This window comes from Antedon mediterranea, chromosome 10 (assembly GCF_964355755.1).
Source record: "Antedon mediterranea chromosome 10, ecAntMedi1.1, whole genome shotgun sequence".
Lineage (NCBI taxonomy): Eukaryota > Metazoa > Echinodermata > Crinoidea > Comatulida > Antedonidae > Antedon > Antedon mediterranea.
Window position 1 is genome coordinate 16,294,156 of NC_092679.1, and position 24,054 is coordinate 16,318,209.

Consider the following 24,054-nt stretch of genomic DNA (forward strand, 5'->3'; position numbering starts at 1 on the left):
TTAATATCTAAAAGTGATAAAATAAAAATTGTATCAAAAATGCTTGGTAAATTCTCGATCATGTCAATCAATGAATTCTACTACAAATAGAAATGTGTTATCCGCAATATTGTGTATATATGCACGTGGCAGGACGTTTATTCAAGAGGGCGCGATAAGAAAGTGGAGTGGTGAGGGGGTGTATTTTGTTTGAAGGAATGTACATAAAAATATATTCTGACATAAATAAGTTACTGCTTTACATACATTCTATAGGTTTGCTATCGTTAAGTGACCATCCCCTACTAAATAAATGTAGAAGGTACATTCCCCCATCCCCATCATCCTTTCCTGATCTGCAACAGTGCTGTTCAATGTATAATTTATTTTTAACATTAAACATACTTAAATAATATTTATTTTCACTGTATGAAGTTCAACCTACGAAAGAAACGGCATCTGGCGAGAACCGATAACAGAAATTACTAGTAATTAGAAAAAGTGTAAACACACTCACTCAAAAATAACATTTGCTGAGTACAGAGTTTACACAACGTGGCCTATACAAACACATATGATAAAATGTTTGACAAAAACAGATGCCAAAGCAGTCAACATACTTTATTTATTCGTTTTTTCATTTCAGGTTTAATTACTGTCATAAATTATGCATCCCATGAGAGGTGATAATTTATTTTTTAATTATTTCTAATAAAAAGGTTAGAATGGAAAAGCAGAATGGCAGTCAAGAATTAATAATTTGATTCTAAACCGTACTGCGTTTCATAACATTTGGTTGGGTTTAGATTATAACACAAATGTATATTACTGTATACAATTTGTGGTTGGAGAAATGTCCGCAACCAAAGTGGGACACCTCTATTCAGGGGACACTTCTATTTAAGGGACACTCTGCATTAAGGGGACACTCTTTATTAAGAGGACACTTCCCATGTAACGATGAGGGACAATGTATGTTTTAACAATATAGCCAACCATTAGGGAGATGCCTTGTTGGCCTCCAATGGTGTCCCCTGAATGGGAGCCAATATAAATTTATATATATGTTGTTTTTTCTTAAATTATAAACAGCCTTAACAAAAGCAGAAATAATATATTGTAGTGTTGATTATGTATTCTGATTTTATACATTATATATTCAACTCAAACACGTATAAAAACACATTATCGACAAGGGACAATAGCAGTTTAAATCTATTCATATTTCTGTTTTATATTTATTTCTCTAGAGAAAAGGACAGAAATCTATACTTTTAGCGTGCAATACTATACCGCTAACAACTTTAGTTGAACCGTAATTGTAAAATTTATAATACTATTACAATGTAAAATGCAATTCTAAGAAATGATAAGATTTTAACATGTAAAACATTCAAAATACCATGTTAGAGGTGGATTACCAGATTCGTGTTTCCAAATGTACTCCACTCCCTAAAGCTCTGTTTACACTAGCAAACTAGTGTGACATGCCTTAATATGGTAGGGATATTCTCAAATATGGTATGACATCATCATGTTCATAGATGGGTACATCATATTTTTTTGTTTGATAGTGTAGAGAGAGCTTTAGTCTGAAATGAGACTTAGTTTATAAGCATTCAATTGCTGCTGTTTGTAAAAGAAAATGTTCAAAAAAGTTTACAAAAACCAGAAATGTTAATAGCTTGATCTTTTCATCTGAGCGCTTCATATCACCTTGTACCGATATATATACTTTCAATATCTGACATATATTCAGCCTTTTATAATCTTCGAATTTCTCTTAAAGATAAAACAAAATGTCTACTAAAACTTATCTTGATAAATTACTTTTGATATATTAGTTAGATGTCGCATAATACAGAGGAGAAAACTCTACTGTAATTCATCATTTTTAATATTAAAAGGTTTCTTATTGGCCGTTAATGTCAAAACCTATTGGTTTGGCTAGAAAATACAAAATAGCTAGGGACCATGTTTTCAAATATTCTACTGCAGTTACTGCAGTAACTGCATTTTGAAATTATTTAGCAGGTTTTAAAAAAAATATTTATATTGCTTTAAAAAAAAATGTAAATGGAAAAAAGAAAAATGTACATGGAAACAAGCTAAAATCATAGTTTATTGTAATAAATGTAGTTACTGCAGTAAATACAGTAACCAGATTTTGACAAGATTCCTAAAACATCTAGAGCAACTTTTCAATCTTACATACTTTCCCATTTTAACAATATTCTTTAATTTGTCATATTGTTGACAAGTTTAGGGTTTCTATCTTTCCTTAATGATTAATATTACTTTTCTTTAGCTACACCGATTGTGATGATACAGATACATACAGATACAGATTCATTTATTGTCCAAAATATTAATGGAAATTATGTACCAAACAGGAAGAAATATATGTACATTCCTAACTGGAAAGAGAATGTTTAATTATAGAGCATCAACCTTATGGAATAATCTTCCTGTACATATCCGTAAAAATTATGAGACATTTAGTCAAGTTGAATTTAAACATCTTGTATAACTTCTATTGTACATAGTTTTAATATAGCTTTTACTTTTATTTTTCTTGTATTTTTTTCCAAATCTGGACCTCTTGGGAGACCAGTACTTGTGTATTGAAAGAGCTATTCCAGAATAAAGAAAGATTTGTATTGTATTGTATTGTAACTATTTAAAAAGGAACTTGGTTGCAGTGGTAGACCAAGCCTAGACTAATATGTGGTTTTCTATTTCCTAGAAATGTACCTGTTTTATACATTGCATGAACATTTTTCCATATAATTATAGGATTAGGATTAATACAGTAGAGCCGCTGTAGCACCTTCAGGCCCCAATAAAGTGTCCACTTAAGAGGGGTTGGCATCTGTGTTCAAGCATGCAGTACCCATCGTTTGCTTCAGTTTGTTTCATACAGTAGTAAAGTGTCTTAAAGGATATGGGTTATACTGTAAACAGAATTTTAAAATGCTTTATCAGATTTCAACATCTGAAAGCAAAAAAAAAAAAAAAAAAAAATCATAAATAAGAAATGTCAAAAACAACAAAAAGAAACTAAATCAAAATGTAATCTTATAAGCCGATTCTCCTCATCTATCAATGGCTTTTAAATGTAATGGATACTGTTTCTGTTATTACCATAAAACAAAAGAGAGCCAGGGGTGGACAGAGTTCATAAACAGATTAGCACAGTGAAAAGATGAATGTGGCTTGCAAAGAGAAAAGATCTAGAGGAAAAATGTTCTTGGAGAATACGAAGAAAGGAGGAGGATGTCTCAGCTACAAGATTATTTGAAAGGGGTGGAAGGTCATGAACAGAATAGTAAGATGAGAAAGAGTTTATTGATGAATTAGACAGTGGTTTGTCTGGAGGATTTCTTCATATACGAAGCAAGAGCATGGAGAGTTCATTGATAGAATAAATTGACAGAGAGAAAGCAAGATGGTTCAACTTGAAGGCGAAAAAGAGACAGAAGATTACTGATAGCTAAAACACAAACAAGATGATAAGGTCAAAGGTCTTGGGAATCAGAAACATGGTACTTACAAAAGAAAAACATGAATAAGTGACATTTAAAATGAAAAATCTCAATGGACATAATATATAATTTCATAATATATTTTTGTTAAACTTCAATTTTAAATGTTTTATTTGAGATTGCAATAAACTTAACTTGTATCGTATCATATGTCAATTTGCAAAGAAGTGTTGTGATCTGACAGTATTGGAGAAAAGAGTATAAATGAAATTTTGTACATGCACAACTAAAATGTTTAAATAATATTCTAACTGGTTTCCTACTAATACTCTTTCCAATTGCTTCCTTTTTTATTTTCAAGTCCAAGCTTTAAAGGAAAATGCTTCTCAAATAAAATTTGTACAAACATTATCCATTCCTAAAGTATTCATAATTGTATGTGAATTCTTTAAATTTGTACGGGTATCCTGTTATCTATTTAAAAAAAATTATTTATTTCACCTTATTTACAGAGGGTGACCCTAAACAGCGTATGCTGACAATCAAGAGGCCCTCTCACAGTGGCTGTGTGTTTACTAGTACAACGGGGTGACCCTACAAATCTCGAATGATGTACTAGGTGTATATGAGCTAGATGTGTATACTGGACCTACGGTTTATAGTCCTTATCTGAGAAGACTCGTTCTATTACCCGAACCATGTTGCGATTAAGGCTTGAACCTTGCCGATGTTAATATGGCAAGGTATTACTTGCTACTGTATCTAAACAATGTTTTGTTTTCTCAAAAGCATTAATTAAAAAGACATATACCTTCGTACATTTCCAAGAATGGTGATGGTTATTTGATGGAAGGTCATTGATCCTCTAGCTTTTGTTCAATGTTGACAATTACTTTGCTTTATTAAGTTTCACTTTAAAGTATAGTTCACTGTGCTAAACATCTTTATTAAAACATATCAATGCTCAATGAATTGCAGTTTAGCAATGTACTATATTAATAAGTATATGTACCTCAGAAGATGACTGTGCATAAATCAAAAGTTCAAGACATTTTCAACTTTTACTTTATTTTTTTTTTTGGAAATACATGGTATACAACAAACCCAGCTTAACAATGTATATTGTATACATTGCTAAAAAAGTTGGAAATACACTTATTCGTTTAGATTCGAACAAATGAATTCCTATTTATAGTATGAGCATCTTTACCATTTGACCACTGAGGATCTCAATGATTTAGTATACTATAGCAGGCTAAACCATGTTCATGAAAGGTGAAGGTTCTGTTAAAACTTTAGAATAAAAATAATGTCACATGTAACACTGTATTTAAGAATTTGCCTATGATTTCATGAAAATTATGCCATTTTCCTAGATACACCATAACTCAGTAGGTTATTCAGCAATCATACAGACATATTACCTACTAATACCAAAGTTTTAATCACAGCACAATGATATACGAGATACTAAAAATAACGTGCACTCACAAAATTAAACATTATGACATCAAGAGTTAATATATCTATATATGTTTTAACCAGACTGTACAAAATAATATAAATATTTAAAAGAAGGCAGGATGTAGTTTTGCAGACAAGTAATTGATAGTTGGAAGTAAAGAGACGTTTGAAATTTGTCTAACAATTTGTATACATCAAAATCTGGAGAAATTTATCACGATAGACAACCTGGTTATTTAATTCGTCATTTCACTTCTGTAGGGAAAACTATTTTTTTTACACCCAAGACAAATAGCCATACTAAGACCTCTCTGAACCTCTTTAGTTTATTTTCACTTACAGACAAAAACAGATTTTCATAGGAGAAAACATTTTTTTTTATGTGCCTCTAATGCACACATGGAATAAGGCACGATGGCATTGAATTAAAGCTAACTTCTACTTTAATATTGTAACTTTGAAGAAGCTTTGCATCAGGGGGTTAATCTAATCAGATTTGCTTTACTCTGACGTAATTTTTCTTTATGCTAAGTATATTTTGGGAATAAGTATTTCTTGGGTGGAACTCGAAAACATGATGAAGAACTCCATTTGCCAAGCACTACGTAATGTGGAAATTGTGGGTTTCTAACAACAGGATGCTTAGGTCCGGAGATCAAAGGGTTTATCTGTGGCAGCGACACGATCAGTTCCATGCTGTTTAACAGGCACAGCGCGTCGTGGAAAATATGTACATAGTACAGTACTGTTGGTATTTGTCGCAGTCAGATATAAGATCAAAGGACTGTATGAGTTCCTATCTTGGCAAGGTGAGCTCAGTGTTCTGTTTTTAGACTGCCTTGGTTTGAGTCTCACTATTTTTGTGTGTTCTCCATATGTACTTGGCATAAGTACAATTACATCAAAGTAGAGCAAACATCTGACCAAGTAATAATTGTACCCAATAACTTCTTAAAGTCTTGATTAAATTCATCCTATTTCCCTGCTGACCATGAATACACACCAATCAAGGAACCAATACACTTGAATCAATATCTAATAAGGTAATTATCTATTAATAAATGAAATAAATTGATTTTATCAAGGGATCATTTTAGGACAGTACGAGTCTACAAATGGGAAATGCTATATTTTGCTATTGGATCAGCTGTCCGAATATTAGTCTCCGATTATAAAAGTGAAATATTAAATTGTTATATTTAATCACATATCATACTAATAAAATATATACTTTTTATTACATCCTGCTAAGATCAAAAACAAGCTTGGCTTCATTTTTTATCACAATTAATTAATTTTGATTATGATTTTCATATTGAATAAATGTTTACTTGAATTGAAACATCTGGGCATGCTACAAATTAAATCAGCGTTGTGATACCTTTCGCGACTACCACAAATTAAGTTGTAAGTATGAAAGGCTTCATTAAACACTATAGTAGTATGTGGCTGAATGTAATATATAACTGTAAATCCATATTTTTCATTTTACTTGGCAAAAAATGGAAATGGAGCAAAAATATTGGAAATAACACAGCAAATTAGTAACCCTATTTTTATGAAATATCCTATAAACCATATGAACTATGTTATGTTACAAATGAATATTGTTACATTATGTAGTATTTTCTGTCTCGTCTAAATGTGTATGGACGTCTTCCATCAATATCTTGAGATAATCTATGTGGACACAGACCGTTCTACCTCATTAGCAACGCGGTACTTTCCACAGAATGGTTGGGCGCTCATGTGGAGTATTCTTCCTTATTAAGTTCTTCTTAAAAGAAACAAGCCAATTCTGATTTCTTGTGAGCTGGTCGAGAGATGCAGTTGACCCAATTACAAACAGGATATATACTTGTATGTTTATTCTATTAAAAACATTATAAAAAGAATGTAAAAGTACTGTATGTTTTAGGGGGTCCACCAGAGCTATTGGTTTCTGCAATTTGTATCATAAGAAAAATCATGACAATACTTGGTTACCAGAGTCTTTACTGCACTAACCAACATTCTAGCTATCCTGTATAGCATAAAAGATTTCAACATATTGAAACTTTCACTACTGTAGTAAGAATGAATCATTTTGGGTTGCTCCCACTTGGTTGCAGGGTTAATGGATTGTACCATTAAAAAAAAGGGTGCCGGTCTGTTGTTAATTGGGGGGTGGGGAGGGGAAGGTGTTTGTGGGAACAATAAATCAAAACTGTTATAGCTTCTTATACAACAGTTTGCTGTCGAAATGTGAGGGGAACATATTCTGCCGAACCCCTCCTCCCACTAAAATGTGGATGTTCTGCGTCTGTGCTAAAACGCAAGAATATATATTTTAGTTTCTCAATGTTCTACTTGGGTAGTCTTGAATGCTGTGAGAGGGTCTTCATTTCCTTCAAGTTATTAACAAAACCTAAATGGGCCTCACAATTAACTATCTCATTTAGCTACAAAAGGATGATTGCATTTGATGCTTTTTTTTATTAAAATTACTGAAAGTAACTAAGTACACCAACAAGAAACTGACAAGGTTCGGTACACATGGCGCCTACTTTATCCAGCATGAAAAACCAATAATTATATTCTGCAATTTATTCTGCAAGGCTATTCTAATCTTGAAGATATTAAAGTTAAATATTGCAAACAGGACATACTCGCAATGACCTACTTAAATTTATATCACCAATAAGAACCAAGAAGCAGTAAAGAAAAACGAAAGTACCGACATCCACATGCCTAATGAGGCGATAAAACAAAACATGAATAAATTATAAATAATGCAAATCTTATAAAAGATGATACTAATACGTTTATACTTGGCTGACAGTGTGTTTACTTGGTTTTAATTCATGCAAAGTCTTGAATAAATACTGAATAACGTGATGATTTCAATACATTTGTGATATGCTTGATCGACTTAGGCTGTTTTAATTTATGCGTAGTCTTTTATACAGTCAAGGATAACAGTAATTATGAGTTGCTAACTATCAAAAGTTGATTAACAGATGTTAGTAATTAGTACAAAGTATTTTTAGAAGTTTGACAAATAATCGTTAGACGTGATGTGAATTTAATCAACAACAATTGGAAATAATGATCGAAAAATAAACGAATCCTTGATAAATCAATGTTTTTGATTAATTCTTTCTATTTCATTTCATTTAGGCCAAAAAAATAAAATAATTATTAATTAAATAATTTTGAAATAAAAAAACCAGTTTATGTTAACTATAGATTGTCTACAGTATTTATACAACTACGTTTCCATTTAGATCATAAATTTAAAGCATTGAGTAAATACTTATTACCGCGATACTACGACTGATGCCTAAATCTATGTACAAATAGCTATATAAGCTCAGGTGAGTTGCTGACTATATTAGGTTAAGAAAGTTGAAACCCGGGTCATAAGATTTGAAGAAAGCAATAAATTCTCATTTATTAACTGCCAATTAATGTAGATAGGCTATGGTAGATTCTATATATAGCAATGGTATTTGAATCAAGTGAACAAAACAAGAGGATAATGTATAATTACGGTTCATATGTCATCAGCCGGTTTGTTTCTGGTGACGCATGATGTTGGAACAGGCTGGTAAAACAAGTCTTAAGCTCTGTCTACACTATCAAACCAAAAAAGTGATGTACCCAAATATGGTAGTGATATGCTTAAATATGGTAGTGATATGACATCATTATGTCCATATATGTGCACATCACATTTTTCTGTCACATAAGGTTTGATAGTGTAGACAAGGCTTTACAATGTTATTTATATGAATGAATAAAGCTCTGTCTACACTATCAAACTTTATGTGATAAAAAAATGTGATGTGCCCACATATGGACATGATGATGTCATATCACTACCATATTTGGGTACGGTATATCATTACCATATTTGGGTACACTTTTTTTTCAAACTAGTTTCATACGGTAGACAGAATTTTAAAAGTAATCATTTAATTTCTCGTTTACTTGAATGTAGAGGCAAGTTTTTAAAGCTTACAAGTTCCTCATTGGTCGCTATATTTTAAATGACTATTGAATGTCCATTGAATTCATGTAAAGAGCCACTGTACATTAAACAACTGGTGTTTTTTTTTATTGGGTATTTGTGATCTAGTAAAATGTATAAAGTACTGTACTATTTTGATAGTTAATTGAAATGTAGTTATCTTATTGTTCCATATTTTGTATATAATAGAATGTTTTCTGCGGCCTCGAAAAACAATATTAAGATGTAACCGTAATTAAATAAAGTAGCCCAATTTTTAAAGTTCAATTCACAAGATTTTACTGAGATTGTATAAAATCAAAGATGTCAGAATTGGGATAAAGCTGATAATATCATGTTAACAATAGTTCGCGCACACAATCTCAATTGTATAAATTTGTCATGAAATTACTGAAAAACCTTTTTTTTTAAATCTCAAAATTCCTTATGATGCTAATAGATAATCAGAATACTGTACTATCATACGATGAAGCTTGGGTCATGTTATCTTCGTTTTATCACACTTGTTTGTAATCCGTGGATTTCTGTTATCTTTTAAACTTGCGTCATACCGTGGCAGTAATCGTCAGAAATTACATAACCTCTATACCTTGTTATTGTACTTTATTATTCTGACATTGCTTCAGGAACTATCTTAACTTTATGTCTTCAAAACACCTGGATTGAGATATATAAATGTCATTTATTTAATCTAGGCAAATTTTTAACATAAACATTTAATAAGAGAATTTGAATTTTAAAAAAAGCTGGGCGTGGTTCACGGACTATACCATTTATCGATAGGAGTATTAAATAAATTATAATTATTATAAATTTTGTTTTGTGACAGTACTTGCTGCCTAATGTAAATTTCCGATTCTCAATCTAGGGATATATGTGTGCCCTCAAGTCCTATCATTCTTCATGTTCCCTTAGTATCTGCTAGACTAATTGATTAAAACATAATGAAACTTTATAAGGTATATCTACCATACCTTTGATATTTATAACATTCATCATTAAGTATTAGAGTATAATAAATAACATTAATGACCATGGATTATAAGTTCAACTTGAACATCTTCCCGACAAAATCATCCTCTGGCCAGCTTTGAAATTTAATTTTGTTTCGTTTATTTATTCAACCAGCATAATATAATAACATAAGATACAACATGAAGTCAAATGAAACAACGCTAGGCAGGAGCAGCGTAAGAAAAATGTGACAATGTAAGCCAAATGAGTCGGGTACTACTCAACAGTGTGTTACTAACTGTATACTATACAGTACTAGGCAAAGTCAGCGTGAAACGTACAAAACTCATGCAATCAATTCCAAATAATAAGCACATACTAGAAACCAAGGCAAGTACTTTGCATAACAAAAATCTCTTTTAATATAACATCACCCCAGTGCTATTTCGCATTGAATATTATATTATTATTATTTTAATCATATCTCTATAACAATTCATCCGAATATGTTCAAATTTAATAGATAGTAATAGATGGATAATGAAATCTATAATGAACAATAGTAAAGAAAGAAACAAAAAGATGAGAATATAATAGGCAGAGTAAACAATACAATGAGAATGCAACCAGTTTCATTAATTACTTTTTATCCAACTTGTTCCGAGAATGAGACAATTTGGCTCAATACGGTACTGCTATACCGAAGGGAGTACCGATAATGGCTTTTCACAATGCGCACACTAATGAACAGACCGGTTGCGCGTCCTCAACATTAAGCCTTTATATGCGCATCACTCGGTCCGTTAATACGTCCTTGATCCGATCACCTATAATGGATGATTAAAATATACAATAATAAAATCGTTTGTATCTTGCCTCAAGCCTTGATTTCCTTTAGTATTTCCATCAAGGTTTAAAATATAATACTTCATGAAATAAATCAGTGACAACCTACAGTACCTTGTATTTTTAAGATGATGAATTAAAATATAGTTATCAACTCTTTTAATAAAAGAAGTGATAAATTTAAAGTGACAAACTGCGTGAATAAGTAATTAACTATAGCTAAGGGATCATGTCAACATTTTCCTACTGCAGCTACTGCAGTAACTCATTTTGTTTATTCTTTAACATATGCTTTATTGGGTAATCATACACATTTCTGCTGCAGTACTTCTTCAAATTCTACATTAACACAAACTAAAAATCTATGTTATTGCTGCAGTAATTCGGTAACTGCAGTAACTGCAGTAGAATAATTTTGACATGGTCTCTAACTCGACACAAAGTCATTATCTATTTAAATGTCCAGTTGCTGTTTTCTCTGAACGACTGACCACCATGATGAAGCACATTATAATGGATTCGTTTAATGTTTCAACTGAATACGACTATTAAAAAATGTAAATAAAACAGAAAATAGTAGAAAAAAAAGATGCAGAAGGAGACGTACAATTTGTTTATATTTTTCCTATGACAAGCTTTTTAGGATGGGTTTTAGGTGAAAAAGAAGGTATTAAGTGACCTTTCTCTTCTGTGGTAGCCAACATTTGTTCATGTTTATTGAAGTTCTTAAGCAAATTTCAGATATATAAATAAAAGTAATTTGGAAAATCTTCATACTGATGCCACTATTAATTGTTAGGGTATTCATATAAATAGAATACATACATGATGACATTGCAGTAGAGTCAGCATAATGGTATTAAAACTTGGTTGCCAATAGGAGAGAGCAACGCAAAGGAGAAAGCAATCTGAACTGTTGCTTGTCAATGGTCAATTTGGTTGCGTTGCGCTTACGTCCTTGCGTTGCGTTCTAGTGAGAACCAAGCTTCAAGCACTGAAGACAAGGAGTACATGTACTGTAGCACTTAGCAACATATAACCTCCAACCTAATGACTTCTCGATTTTTTAGGCCGCAACATATGTAATGACAGATAATGATGATGTTCTGTAGATGAATTATCACTAATAAATGAAACTTTTAAATTACTGTAGTACACATGTATCATATGTTTGTACTTTAATCAAAATCCAGTTAGCAGAAACGACAACAACAACGTATGCTGTTTTTTCACTCTGATGTTATTGTACTTTGTTGTAGAATACAGTTTATATTTCAGAACATTTAGCTATGGTAAATAATTAGAATCAACAAGGTATACAGTACAATGAAAAAAAAAGTAAATGCTTAAATGACATTTTTTTTCATAGAAATATTCAATCTTGATATTACGTAATTAATTATGGAATGATAACACCTCCAACGAAAGACCACTTCTTATTATCCCTTATTATTATTATTATTATTATTTAATCCATCGTTTTCAGTGTAAAATTTAAATTAGCAGAATCCAAAAAAAAAACATTCTTAGGTAAATCTCACATTATACTCTAGTTAATATCTGGTATTAAAGATATGAAATCTTTATTCTTTTGATAAAAGTGTTTATTATTGGAGGTAAATATTTCTGGAAAAAGTATTCAACTGTTCTTTTATAATAATTACATAATATCTACAACAAAACAGTTATATAGGACAGGTTGAAGTTATAATATTGAATCAAATACTAATTTTCGATGTAATTGCACACCATTCCATAACAAAAATGTTGTACAATAAAAAATTTAAAGAAGAATTTATGCAATAAAAAAGAAATGATTTTCATATATAACATACTTGGCTCGATTAGCTACAGTATATAACCATTATACTATAATTAACAAATCAAATTTGTTATCGCAACACTGCTGTCAAACATAGAAGTAGCTATTTCCTGTAATATATTTCCTTCAAATAAAAATATTTTAATACTGTAGTATGTATACAGTATAGGCCTTTCCATTTGTATATCATATTATTATTAGGAATGAAATGAAGTCTGTAGCATGTTGGGTATTCCTACAAAAGGGTTTGTGGATTGTCTCATTTTTAGGATGGGGCGTTTCAACTAAAATATTGTTCTCTCACTTCAGACAAGGGCTAATGTCGGTTTATCCAGATAGCTAGGCACGAATAGACTCTTGTTGTTCTATAACAGAATTGGTCAACATAGAATAATACTATTTGTGGAAAAATAGTGCTCTTGACTAAGTTTTGAGGTACAAATTGCATAAAACGAATTAAAAAAATAAATATGGTTAACAAGGATCAAGATCATATCAGTATCAATCTCCATGGATCACTAATAAACTATAAAGTGCCTTCTGGGGACCCCTTTGGAAAATGGTTATCCCCTGCTATCCATGATTTCTTCTTTCTGAAGTCTTTGTTTTTATAATATTCTATACATTTATTTTCCTTCATATTTTATGCCGTTTCATAAATTGTACTATCCGTGAAATACAATAAATATAAATAGATGTATAATTATAATTTAAGACACCTATTATCAATATTGACAGTGTTTATTATCAATATTTTAAAAGTTAATTAAGGTTGAAATCTGAATATCCTGGTAGATACAACTTGGAACAGTAACCAATGTAGTAAACCTTTACCACAGACAGCTGTATAGGAAATATACTGGTAGGTAATACTATTACTACATAGATAGTACAGAGCACCATACTGTAGGAAATGAAGCCAATAAAGAGAACAAACAACAAACATTTAATATTACATATACTGTACACAGAGTAGAAATTACGAAAGGAATCAATGAAAAGATTTAGTTTAGCCATCTGACAGACTAACCTTTTCTCATCTGTAAAATCTAGTCAAACTTCATTCAAAGCATATTCACTTTCTTCGATTCAAATTATTAAATGACATTAAAATATTCGTCGAAAATCCTTTATTCAATGTACAGAGAATGTATACATGAATAATTATGAATAGATTCATTCTGATGATTATAGGTTTGTTGTTTGTACTACTGTAAAGCCCTCGGGGGTACGTGTTCTTTCGTTGTGTATATAATTAGGAACAACTGTCAAATTAAGAAAGGGTACTAAAGAAATGTATAATGCATAAATGATTAAATGACTAGAGTATCCCTTGTTGAATGCAATTTAGTTATTTTGCATTTAGTTATGATCTTGGGCAACTTAAAATTTTAAAACCAAAGACCAAGAACAGTTTTTTTACAGATAACAATTTTAGATGGTATAGTGGTAGTACTGTATCTCCGCCTGTCACACGGAAGACCAGGGTTCAATTCCCCGTCTGGGCGGCTTAAGTATAATTTTATTTTTCAAATTTTTCTGTATTGTTATAACTTTTCTTTACTTTTAAACATTTTAACTGGACCATTTTAAAAAGCAGTACTACATACATGCCAACATCTGAAGTTTAAACAACGGGAGATGGTGTTTTTTTTAAGGTTAAAAGCACCCCCTATCTATTATCGAGAGTTAAGGAGAGCAGTGTGTAACATCACAAGTGGTATCGCAAGGTGGCTATGTGAGGAGGATCCCCTTTCCGCAGATGGTCGTACGGTGGCTTACATAAATATCGTAAATATGCTTGTGTGTAAGCCTTTTTGTTATAATGGAAAACAACACATATATACATCAAAATTCAGTTATCTTTGTAATCTGAGAGAAAATGTGAAAAAACGAGAGCACAATATTAGGCCAGGAGACGAGTCTAAAATACGGGAGTCTCCCGGCCAAACAGGAGTGTTACGTGGTAATGCAATCCAGTCAAAAGAAGGAATAAATATATACTGTAAGAATAAGAATATTATACACATTTTTCCTACTGCACGCATACATACACATGGAGCATCAAAATGAGGAAGAAAAGTCATCTCATGTCATTGTATAGTTGTTTATTCCTTACCGCATCTATCTGATTTTGATTTATCGTTTAATACCTTATAGCCCACTGAATACCTAGCTAATTGATGGCACAGTAGTTTACCCCATTCCTTCTGGGCCTTCTTCATAATTAAATGTCTTCAAGGAAGTAGTGTACAAGGTGAACTTTTACATTGACCCTAAAGCTAGGCCTAGTATTGACAGATGGTAGGTATTTCAAATTCTTCTCACTGCCCAAGGTGTGTTTCTATTTCTTTTATTTCGTATTTCCCCAATATGAATCGAGTAAATATTTAAATTGAATATATAGGAGGGAACAAGGTTAAGATATATTCAAGTATGACTTTGTGTGTTTTTATGATTTGCTTGGTCTGTGAAATTGTGAATTTTTTGTTTTATTTCTCACAATTTTCATGCATTTCATTACTATTTTTTACTAGTTTTAATCTTATTCTTGGACATTTTGTTCATCAATAATTGTATTAATCAATGCAACATAACATTTCACAAGTTAAAAATAAAGATATATAAGCAGTTAACTGTATAAAATAGAGTTGAAACCATGACAATCAAATACTTGGCTACTTCAAGTCAAGTAAATTTAATTCTGAAGAAATTTTGTGTTACTGCAGTAAACTCAAGAATGATGATAAAACAATAATATTTTGGAATAAACTGAAAATGGATAAAATATATTGAATAGAATGTTTTCAGGAAGTCATTAAACTTCAATCATGTACAGGGTCACGACCTTCGTCTCCAGAAATCCTTGCATTCACAAAGGTAGAAAGTAATGTATTGAGAAGATTTTTAACAAATTTGGGATTTAAAATATGGTAGTGATATGCCAAAATATGGTCCATATATGGGCAAAACACATTTGTTGTCACATCAAGTTTGATATTGTAGACAGAGCATAAGTTTGTTTTGCCACCCAATGTTTATTAACTAAGCTATTTGGATAGGCTATTTTTTCCACAAAAAGGACAGAAGTATTTGACCATATTATATCACATCCATTGTAAAAGCCACTTCAGGAAAAAGGGGGTTTGTTTGAACCCTATGAACCTCTCAGATTATGAGCTTGCATGGAAAGGTGCACTAGGAAATCCCTATCTTTATTACAAAATAGATTTTATGCACATGTGGTACGCATACACGTCCAATGGCTTAAAGTCTCCTCCGAAGACAATTCACAAGCATCGAGAACTGCAGACAGGTCGTAAACTTCTCACTGTTGATATCTAGACCAAGAACTATGTTGATAATCCAGACGAATCCATTTAAATTAGGCCGTGTAGTAATTATCCGACAGGGCACAATTATCACAAACAATATTTTCATTATGCCAAATCCTCTTCGAAATACTGTATCAGTTTTGCATATTTACTAGATGGTTAGTCTACTTGCACACAACTGTTTCTAAATATCCACACTAATAAAGTTTAAGTAGTTTACAGCACAATGCTAAGGATATAGCTGTAATTGTGCCTGCCAGCAAAAATAGATGCAAATTGTATTCCATATTCTAATATGTAATTAATAAATATTAACAATCAGTGCGGGCTGCAAACAATAGGACCTGACTTGATATTTTGTTTGTTTTCGGTTCACTTGGATAGCAACCTGTAGACTTTACTAGCCCTGCAACTTGGCCACTGCTATTAGTAGTTGCAGCAGTAGCTCTGGTGTAGCTCTCAGTGTATAGCTCTCCATTCAGACATGTTTACTGTACTTGTACCATGTTTCGAAAAGCAATGGTTTTGTGTTGGGATGCTCCCACAGGGTTCATGGAATGTACTATTATATGACAGGGGTGAATGTAATATATTCAAGTTATAGATAGCTTTCTTCTCAAAGAGAATAGGCCACTGTCGGTTCATTCAGGTAAACTAGGCACAAAAAAGACTGCAAGCCAAATTTTCGCACTGTCTATATAAAGACAGCATTTCTCATGTACTAGTTAACAAGGATTTAACAAGCTTGTCCAATTATTTATATCTATAGGGAGAAAATACAAAAAAATATCTTACCTGGATAAAAATCATTTGCTTTTGATAATTTGATATTTGTTCCTGTGTCTCGTTGTAACTGTGCGATCGTTTGACCTCCTTTTCCGATGATTGAACCTGCGGCCGTGCTTGGAATCAACATTTTTAAAACACATTTTGAATCGTCACCTGATGAAACAAATAATTAAAATATTTAATTTTAATAATGATAATAATATTTTTTCTAGTTTCTTAAAATAAAAATTAGCAGTCGATCAATATGTTATAAATATACCCTGTTCAGGGGACACTTTCCTGTGAAACAAATTTGGATAAATATAGTTTTTAACACTACGGCAACTCCTACAGTATTCAGGAGAAATCCCCAATTCAAGGACATCCGGATTAAGGGAACACTTTTTTTGGTCCTGAAAATGTCCCCTTAAAGTGCCCTCTTAATTATTAATAGGAATTCTACTGTCTAAATATGTGTAATAATTTATCCTTTGATCTAATTGAGGTGCAAACAATCAATACATTGTGAATATAAGAATATAGAGATTTTAATATAACATGTTGGCTTGTGATTGATTTAGCCTTATGGCTGTTAGCACCAGTCTCTTTACAGTTATTGTACCCTTTCTGCTTTTCAACAAAAGCAGTTTAATACTGATGTGTTATGGGATTGTATTACACGTAAGTTAAACATTGGAAATTAATTTCAACGTCGTCTAATTTACACCCAGAAGGAGGTGTAAATTAATTGATGAAGGTACAGTAGATTTACCATTACCAGTAATCAAGAGATTTTAATTACTTTGAATGTACAGTAAAACCTTAAAGCAGGGCTGTAGCCAGCATGAGGCACTACTCACCCCAATTCCCCAGCAGAGATCGTCATATTTTATATTAATAATTTAAAGCATTTTTGCCTCATCTGTTTTTAACCTCTCGCTACGGCCTTGTTAAAGGGTGCACCTTTGGTACCCAAAAAAGTGTCCCCTTAATAGGGAGTGTCTGAATACACAAACCAAAAGTGGTGTTGAAAGACTCATCTTTTAATGTATCTGAGGTCCCCACTTTTGAACACTGGCGTAACCCTTCTATTCTTCTGAAAAGTGTGCTAGGTTCCTTCTAATTAGCCAGGCTATCTTCCTATCCGAGAACTACTATGGAGGAGTAGTGACTGACACACTATCACACTCTATGTAACTCAATGTTTGGGCATATCGCTACCATGTTTGGGCATATTGCTACCATATTTGGTTGCATCACACTTTTTCAAATTAGTTTGAGAGTGTAGACAGAGCATTACCACACTTGACTTGATTTAATAAATTTTCAGTATATATACTCCTCTACTAACACATAATACAAAATAAAATCATTGTTTAAAAATACCTAGACATTAAAATGAAACCTGTCGAACCAATCTTAAGCTCTGTCTTCATTATCAAACTTGCACAAATGGACACGATGACACATATCACTACCATATTTGGGCACATCACATTTTTTTTTTGAAAACTAGTTTGATAGTGTAGACAGAGCTCAATGCTATTACTGTAAATTGGTTTTTAGGTTTAATAGTAGAAACCCAGTTAAACAAGTGGACTATACATTTTCTAATTGAAAAATATAATTTGTATGCTTTTTGTAATAGCTGTGTGTAGTTTCCTAGGTTTGGTTGGGCAGGAAGGGGTATGGCAGGATCTAAAGACAAAGAACAATAAATACATCTACTAAGGATTAATTTTCAATCACAGAAAGTAGTTCTCCACACATTTTGAAAGGTGCGGTGTTTCCAATAATCAGTGAATTTAAACGTAATAGTTTAAAACCTACTGTATGGTTAAAAGCTAAAAGGTAAAGCCATTTGTAATAGCTATGTTTAGTTATCCAGGTAAAATAGACATTAAAATAAACAATTGGGACACTAGGCCTACTCATTTCAACTTGACAATTTACAAAATAAAAACACACAAGAAAAATTGAGTGGAATATTTTATATATCAAAACAAGGTCATAATTGTCTTATTATATAAATTTGTCAAAAAATGCATTTATGCATTTATTTTCGATTAAATGCATTTTGTTTTAATACTCTGATTTCCCATATTTCCAATCAAGAACGAAAAAGCTAAATAACCCACGAGAGAGGCTTACGTGACTTAATTGCATCTGTAAAAATGGAGACGGCAAGAGCTTCCTAATCATACGGCTTTACTTCTAGTGTTTGAGTGCACTTTTAAGACTCAACCAACCAGCATATATTACCCATAAATAACATTTAGAATGAATCACAGAATCATAAAATCTCAAAAGCATTGTAGCCTAGCTCTTAGGTTTATACCGTGTATGATTTTAATGCATTGTTTAACATGATGAATAATTAACAGAAACCTCTTACGACTAATTAATTATGTAGTGTTTCGAGATCTAATACGGGATATGCTTTTATAGGATATAGGTTGTCTTCAAATATAGCTAGCCTGCTTAACTACAGTTCATTACTTGAGACCTGCTTGACCCTTTAGTTTATTAAGGGCAATTTAAAAGTGCAAGGAGGGGGAAGCATAGAGGAGGAGAATTGCTGAGGGGTAGGGAAAAGAGGGGATGGAGATACAAGTTTCAAATAGGGATTTATTTGTTTTATTTATTACATTTTTGTACCAATATAAGCAACACTACAATAGTTTCAAAACTAGAAAGGAGTTTATTTTAACATCATTTTCTCTGCAGGGAAATTGGTGTGTCGATAGATATGATAACCAACTAGCAATTACAGTACCTCTTTACTGTGGAAACCTCCCAAATATCTTTGGTAACTACAGTATGATGTTTAGATACCAATAAAAGCAACTTAGTTTTAAAATGTTTAAATCATTTTAGTTTGAGCTAAAATCAGTCTTCCGTTGGGTTCATTTATTAGCATTAATATACTACAGGTATGGGCTTGTAACCATAAAACCTAAAGCACCACACTATATCAAACTTTATGTGACAAAAACATTTGATGTCATATTACTACCATATTTGGGCATATCACTACCATATTTGGGCACATCAAACTTTTTTGTCAAACTAGTTTGATAGTGTAGACAGAGCTTTAAAGGGCCTAGCCCATTGATGTGAACAACACTATTAATGAATGTTCTACTTGATGAGGCTTAATAGTAGTGTTATACAGAAATATAAAAAAAATGAGATTCAGAAAATTATTGATAAAAATAGTGATAAATACACTATTTATTGAATTTGTAATGTTCACATTAAGCATGATAAACTAATCAATTTGCAATTGTCTAATTTCATGCTGTTGGTTTTAACCAGCTTTTAATCAAGTCAAAAACGTTGCACATATAAAATTCACAAAATGATGTATTTTGTCATTCAGCTAAAAATGATGAAAATTATTTATTTACTGTACAAGTCTTTTTATTCACTGCTAAATCAATTATGCATGCTGTTCTGATCCTCAGAATCAGCGTCTTAAGCCTGGATATGTATTCCACAGTCGTTTATAATGAATTGTTCGTTGCGTTTTGATACTATCAGCGTCCAACTGAGAAACACAGCATGCTAAACAATTAATGTCATAGCGTATTCTCTTCAACGATACTGACACGTACAAAATAACGGGCACCATGTGATAAATAATTACTTCTTCATAAATGATATGCCAAGCGTTTGTAAAATGAGGTAGTAAGATTTACTAACTAGAAGTCATTTAAATTTTGTTGTTTGTCCTACTGCTGTAGAGACGCTTATTAAATTTAGTGAAACAGAGATGAATATTGAAGTTTAACAGTAAATTTTTGAGGGAACTAAAATGCTGAACACTAGCTGAGTCAAACAATTTACGAGTCTCAAAGGGGATGTCAAATTGAGTTGGCTTAACTAAAAGTTGGAATACAAAATGCTTTTAGGAGTACTACATTGCCATAGTATTCAGTTTATACTGTAAATATTCAACAGGAAAAAATAAACACAGTTGTTTTTCTAAATCAAGTCTCGTGTAACACTAACAACCTCGACAAAATATAGTATCTGAATCCACTCGATGAAAATGTACTTTATTACGTCTTTTTTATGAGCACATTGAAACGAGATGTTATGTACTACTATTTATCAATACTAGTGGTTAAAAAATATATAGAAACATGCTTCAAAAGATAGAGGATACAATGTTCGTTTAAGCACTTTACACATATGGTCAACTACTGTAAGTCCGATAATTTAAGATGATGAAATGGCAGAAGTGAAGAAAACTAGTTTAAACGTTCATTTAAATCCTGGTTATTAAAGGATCATGTCTCGGATATAAAAACATACTATATGATATAACACTAAAGAAATTAAGTACTGTTTAAAAGAATATTGTATCATCACTACATATAGAAATGTTAATAAGTTGATAAGTTGTGGTTTTTTTGTAAGGTGTCCGTTACAACATTTTAAATATCCTAATATCCCTTTAGTATAATAATAACTTCCTATTCAATTATGATCAATTAGAGAGAGTTTGACCAAATTAAGATATAACTTGATATAACACCAATAAATTAGTCAAAGTAACATTGACTTGGTTAAGATTCCAAGTTTACAAGTGTATAGCTTAACCATGAGATAATTGACTAGATCAACATTGGTCTTGATTGTAGTATAGCGAAATAAGCAACATAGTAATAGAAAATAACGTATGTACAAGCAACAAAGCTTATTCTTGTTAAAACTAGGAGAAGGTCGAGAATGCCGATACGAATATACCCGTGAATCAGGTTAACGAGAGAGAAATGAGGCAACAGCGCTCCAGAGCTGCCATTAAAACTTCCATAGTTAAATTAGAGATATAAGGTATTTCACAAGTTAAATCTCACTATGTGCAGTTAGCCATGCTACGATGCAACAGAAAATTGAATTGAATCGACAAAAAGGGTAGTAATGAGTTATGTTTATTTATTTTTTTAAATTTCAAAACAATTATCATTTTAAGATGGAGCAATTCGCAGAATTTCTCATAAATGAATTTAAGAAATGTTATACTTTTCGAGTTTTATCTCCATCTTGAGTTGAAAAGGCTATTGTCTGGTTATTCAGGTAAAGCTAGGCACAAAATAGACCTACAATTAAACTAAATACTCTCATATAGCTTGGAATCTCTTTTTGGCTGTTGTATGATCTTTTTGTTTTGGTTGAGCTTCCTGCTTATTTTATGTGTATCACCATTGAAATCCAGCCACTGGTACATCCTCGTCCTATATCCCCCTCCCCTCCCCCTTTCAATAACAGAACATTTTTGTCAGTAACGTGCTTTTGGATTTATAAATTCAGTCCAATATAACATTTTTATACATTTCAGTAACCATGTCAATAAGCTAATTATACAGTCAATTATACACAATCAAAAGTAATCAATTACTTTGAATATTTCAGTAGATTCATCTCCGGGGTATATACACTTTCACTAGAGAGGAATTATAATTCCCTCCTTTTTGAATACATATTTTTAAATATTTATGTTGATATTGACCTTCTACTGTACACTGCTGCTAGTCAAGGGAGTGCCCTTTGAAGGCAATATCTTGCATATCCTTTATTCAATATACAGTAGGTAATACACACAAATTTAGAATTGTTATAAAGCTCTGTCTACACTATCAAACTAGTGTGATGTGCCGAAAAATGGTAGAGATATGACATCATCATGTCCATACATTTTTTGTCACATAAAGTTTGATAGTGTAGACAGAGCTTAAAATATTAATGTCACGTTCACATGCTTTAAGTCACTCATGATGGAAGACCATCCACTCATGACCAACTCTTTAGTGGGTTTTTAACAGTCAGTCACGTATCATAAGTATTTCACTTAATTTGCTCATGATTGACATGTGAACGCAATTTATTTTTTATTTATTTATTTTTTATTAGAAAGTGTATCAATATGATTGTACTGTATATATGTGGTTTTTGTCACCAATTTATTTTGAAATACTGTAAAGTAGTGTAATGATAATAATAATGAAAAGTACTGTACTTCATCAGAGTTAATATACTACACTTTACACTACAGACTACAGTATACGATTATTCCTGTTTAGATTTAACATTGATGTAACAATACAATTTTGTAATTAACTTTATAGTCAAAGATACACAATACGCTATACTTGTTTCACTAAATTAAAATTTTTAATTGACATCAATATCATATAAATAGATGAAACACATGTTCTACACTCTATACATCAACTAATTAACATACCATATGAAATTGACAGAGAAAAAAATTCAAAATACATCAATTATAAAACACTAATGATTTATACAGTCGGAGTAATAATTACAGATGAAATTTACAACCGAAATACACAATAGGAGAATGGGATATCCCTTGAGACTAAGGTCACATGACATCAAGGACGTTTTGTTCGGGTTTTGCATAAGCGTCTAAAAAATAATAAATTCATAAAAATATACTAGTTATTATCATTAAATTATTATTGTTAATTTTTTTTTAGTTCGTTTCTTATTTATCAATATTAACACTGTACAATAGATATAAAAAAAAACTGATCTATCAATTTATATATTAGAAGTTAATTAAACATTATGAAAAATACAAATTTTGGGATAATATTGTACAGCGCCACTGGTATAAGATGTACATGCTTTTCCTATTTGGGTCACGTAATATCATGTAGGTATAATTATTATTATTATTATCCGCAACAGGGTTATGTGAATTCGTAGCGTAACACTCTACTAACCTTTGATTTGTTGAAGATGTACTTAAAGTATATAGGTTTTTTAGTACAAATACAAAGTATATTACATGGGACATAAATGTAATAATATGATTTTTTTTCGTATTTATCTGAGATTTTTTTTTACTGTACCCCAACCATGGTAAAGTTCAAACACACAGCATTCTTTTGGTTGTTTGCATATTTTTATAATCTTACTTAACATATTTTTTTGTAATCTTGTTCCAAGATTTCTGTGTGTTTATAAATTTTTCTACTGAAGCAGATTTCAATCAATTGAAACCACCAGATTTATGCAATTCCGTGCTAGATTTTTAGATTTTAAAAATACTTATGTTAAATAAAGGTATCAAAACTGACAGAAGTTCATCAAAATCCTGTCAAAGTTGTAAACAAATTAACCATGCAAAAAAAAATGGAAAACATGTCTGTTATGTCTCTATCCTTGAGCTATACTAATTAAATTATTACAGCTACTAATGTATCTATCACCATGGTAACAATAATGAGATATTTATAGTAAGGTCTTGTGCTAATGCCTTTCCCTGTGAGGGAGGCCTACTTCATTAAGATATCTGATACCTACCAGCTCATTTCACAATGTTAATTCATTTACAGTCTGTGCTTACTTCAT

At 31.5% G+C, this 24,054-nt stretch overlaps 1 protein-coding gene across 1 annotated transcript in view; it reads right to left on the reverse strand.

The window, feature by feature from the left end:
• Positions 1-24,054, reverse strand: part of LOC140061202 (RNA-binding protein Nova-1-like) — a 55,198-nt gene that overhangs the window by 17,707 nt on the left and 13,437 nt on the right. Inside the window, exon 2 of the mRNA XM_072107713.1 lies at positions 16,693-16,839. Coding sequence (XP_071963814.1) covers positions 16,693-16,839 — 147 coding nt within the window. The remainder of the gene's footprint in view (positions 1-16,692; positions 16,840-24,054) is intronic.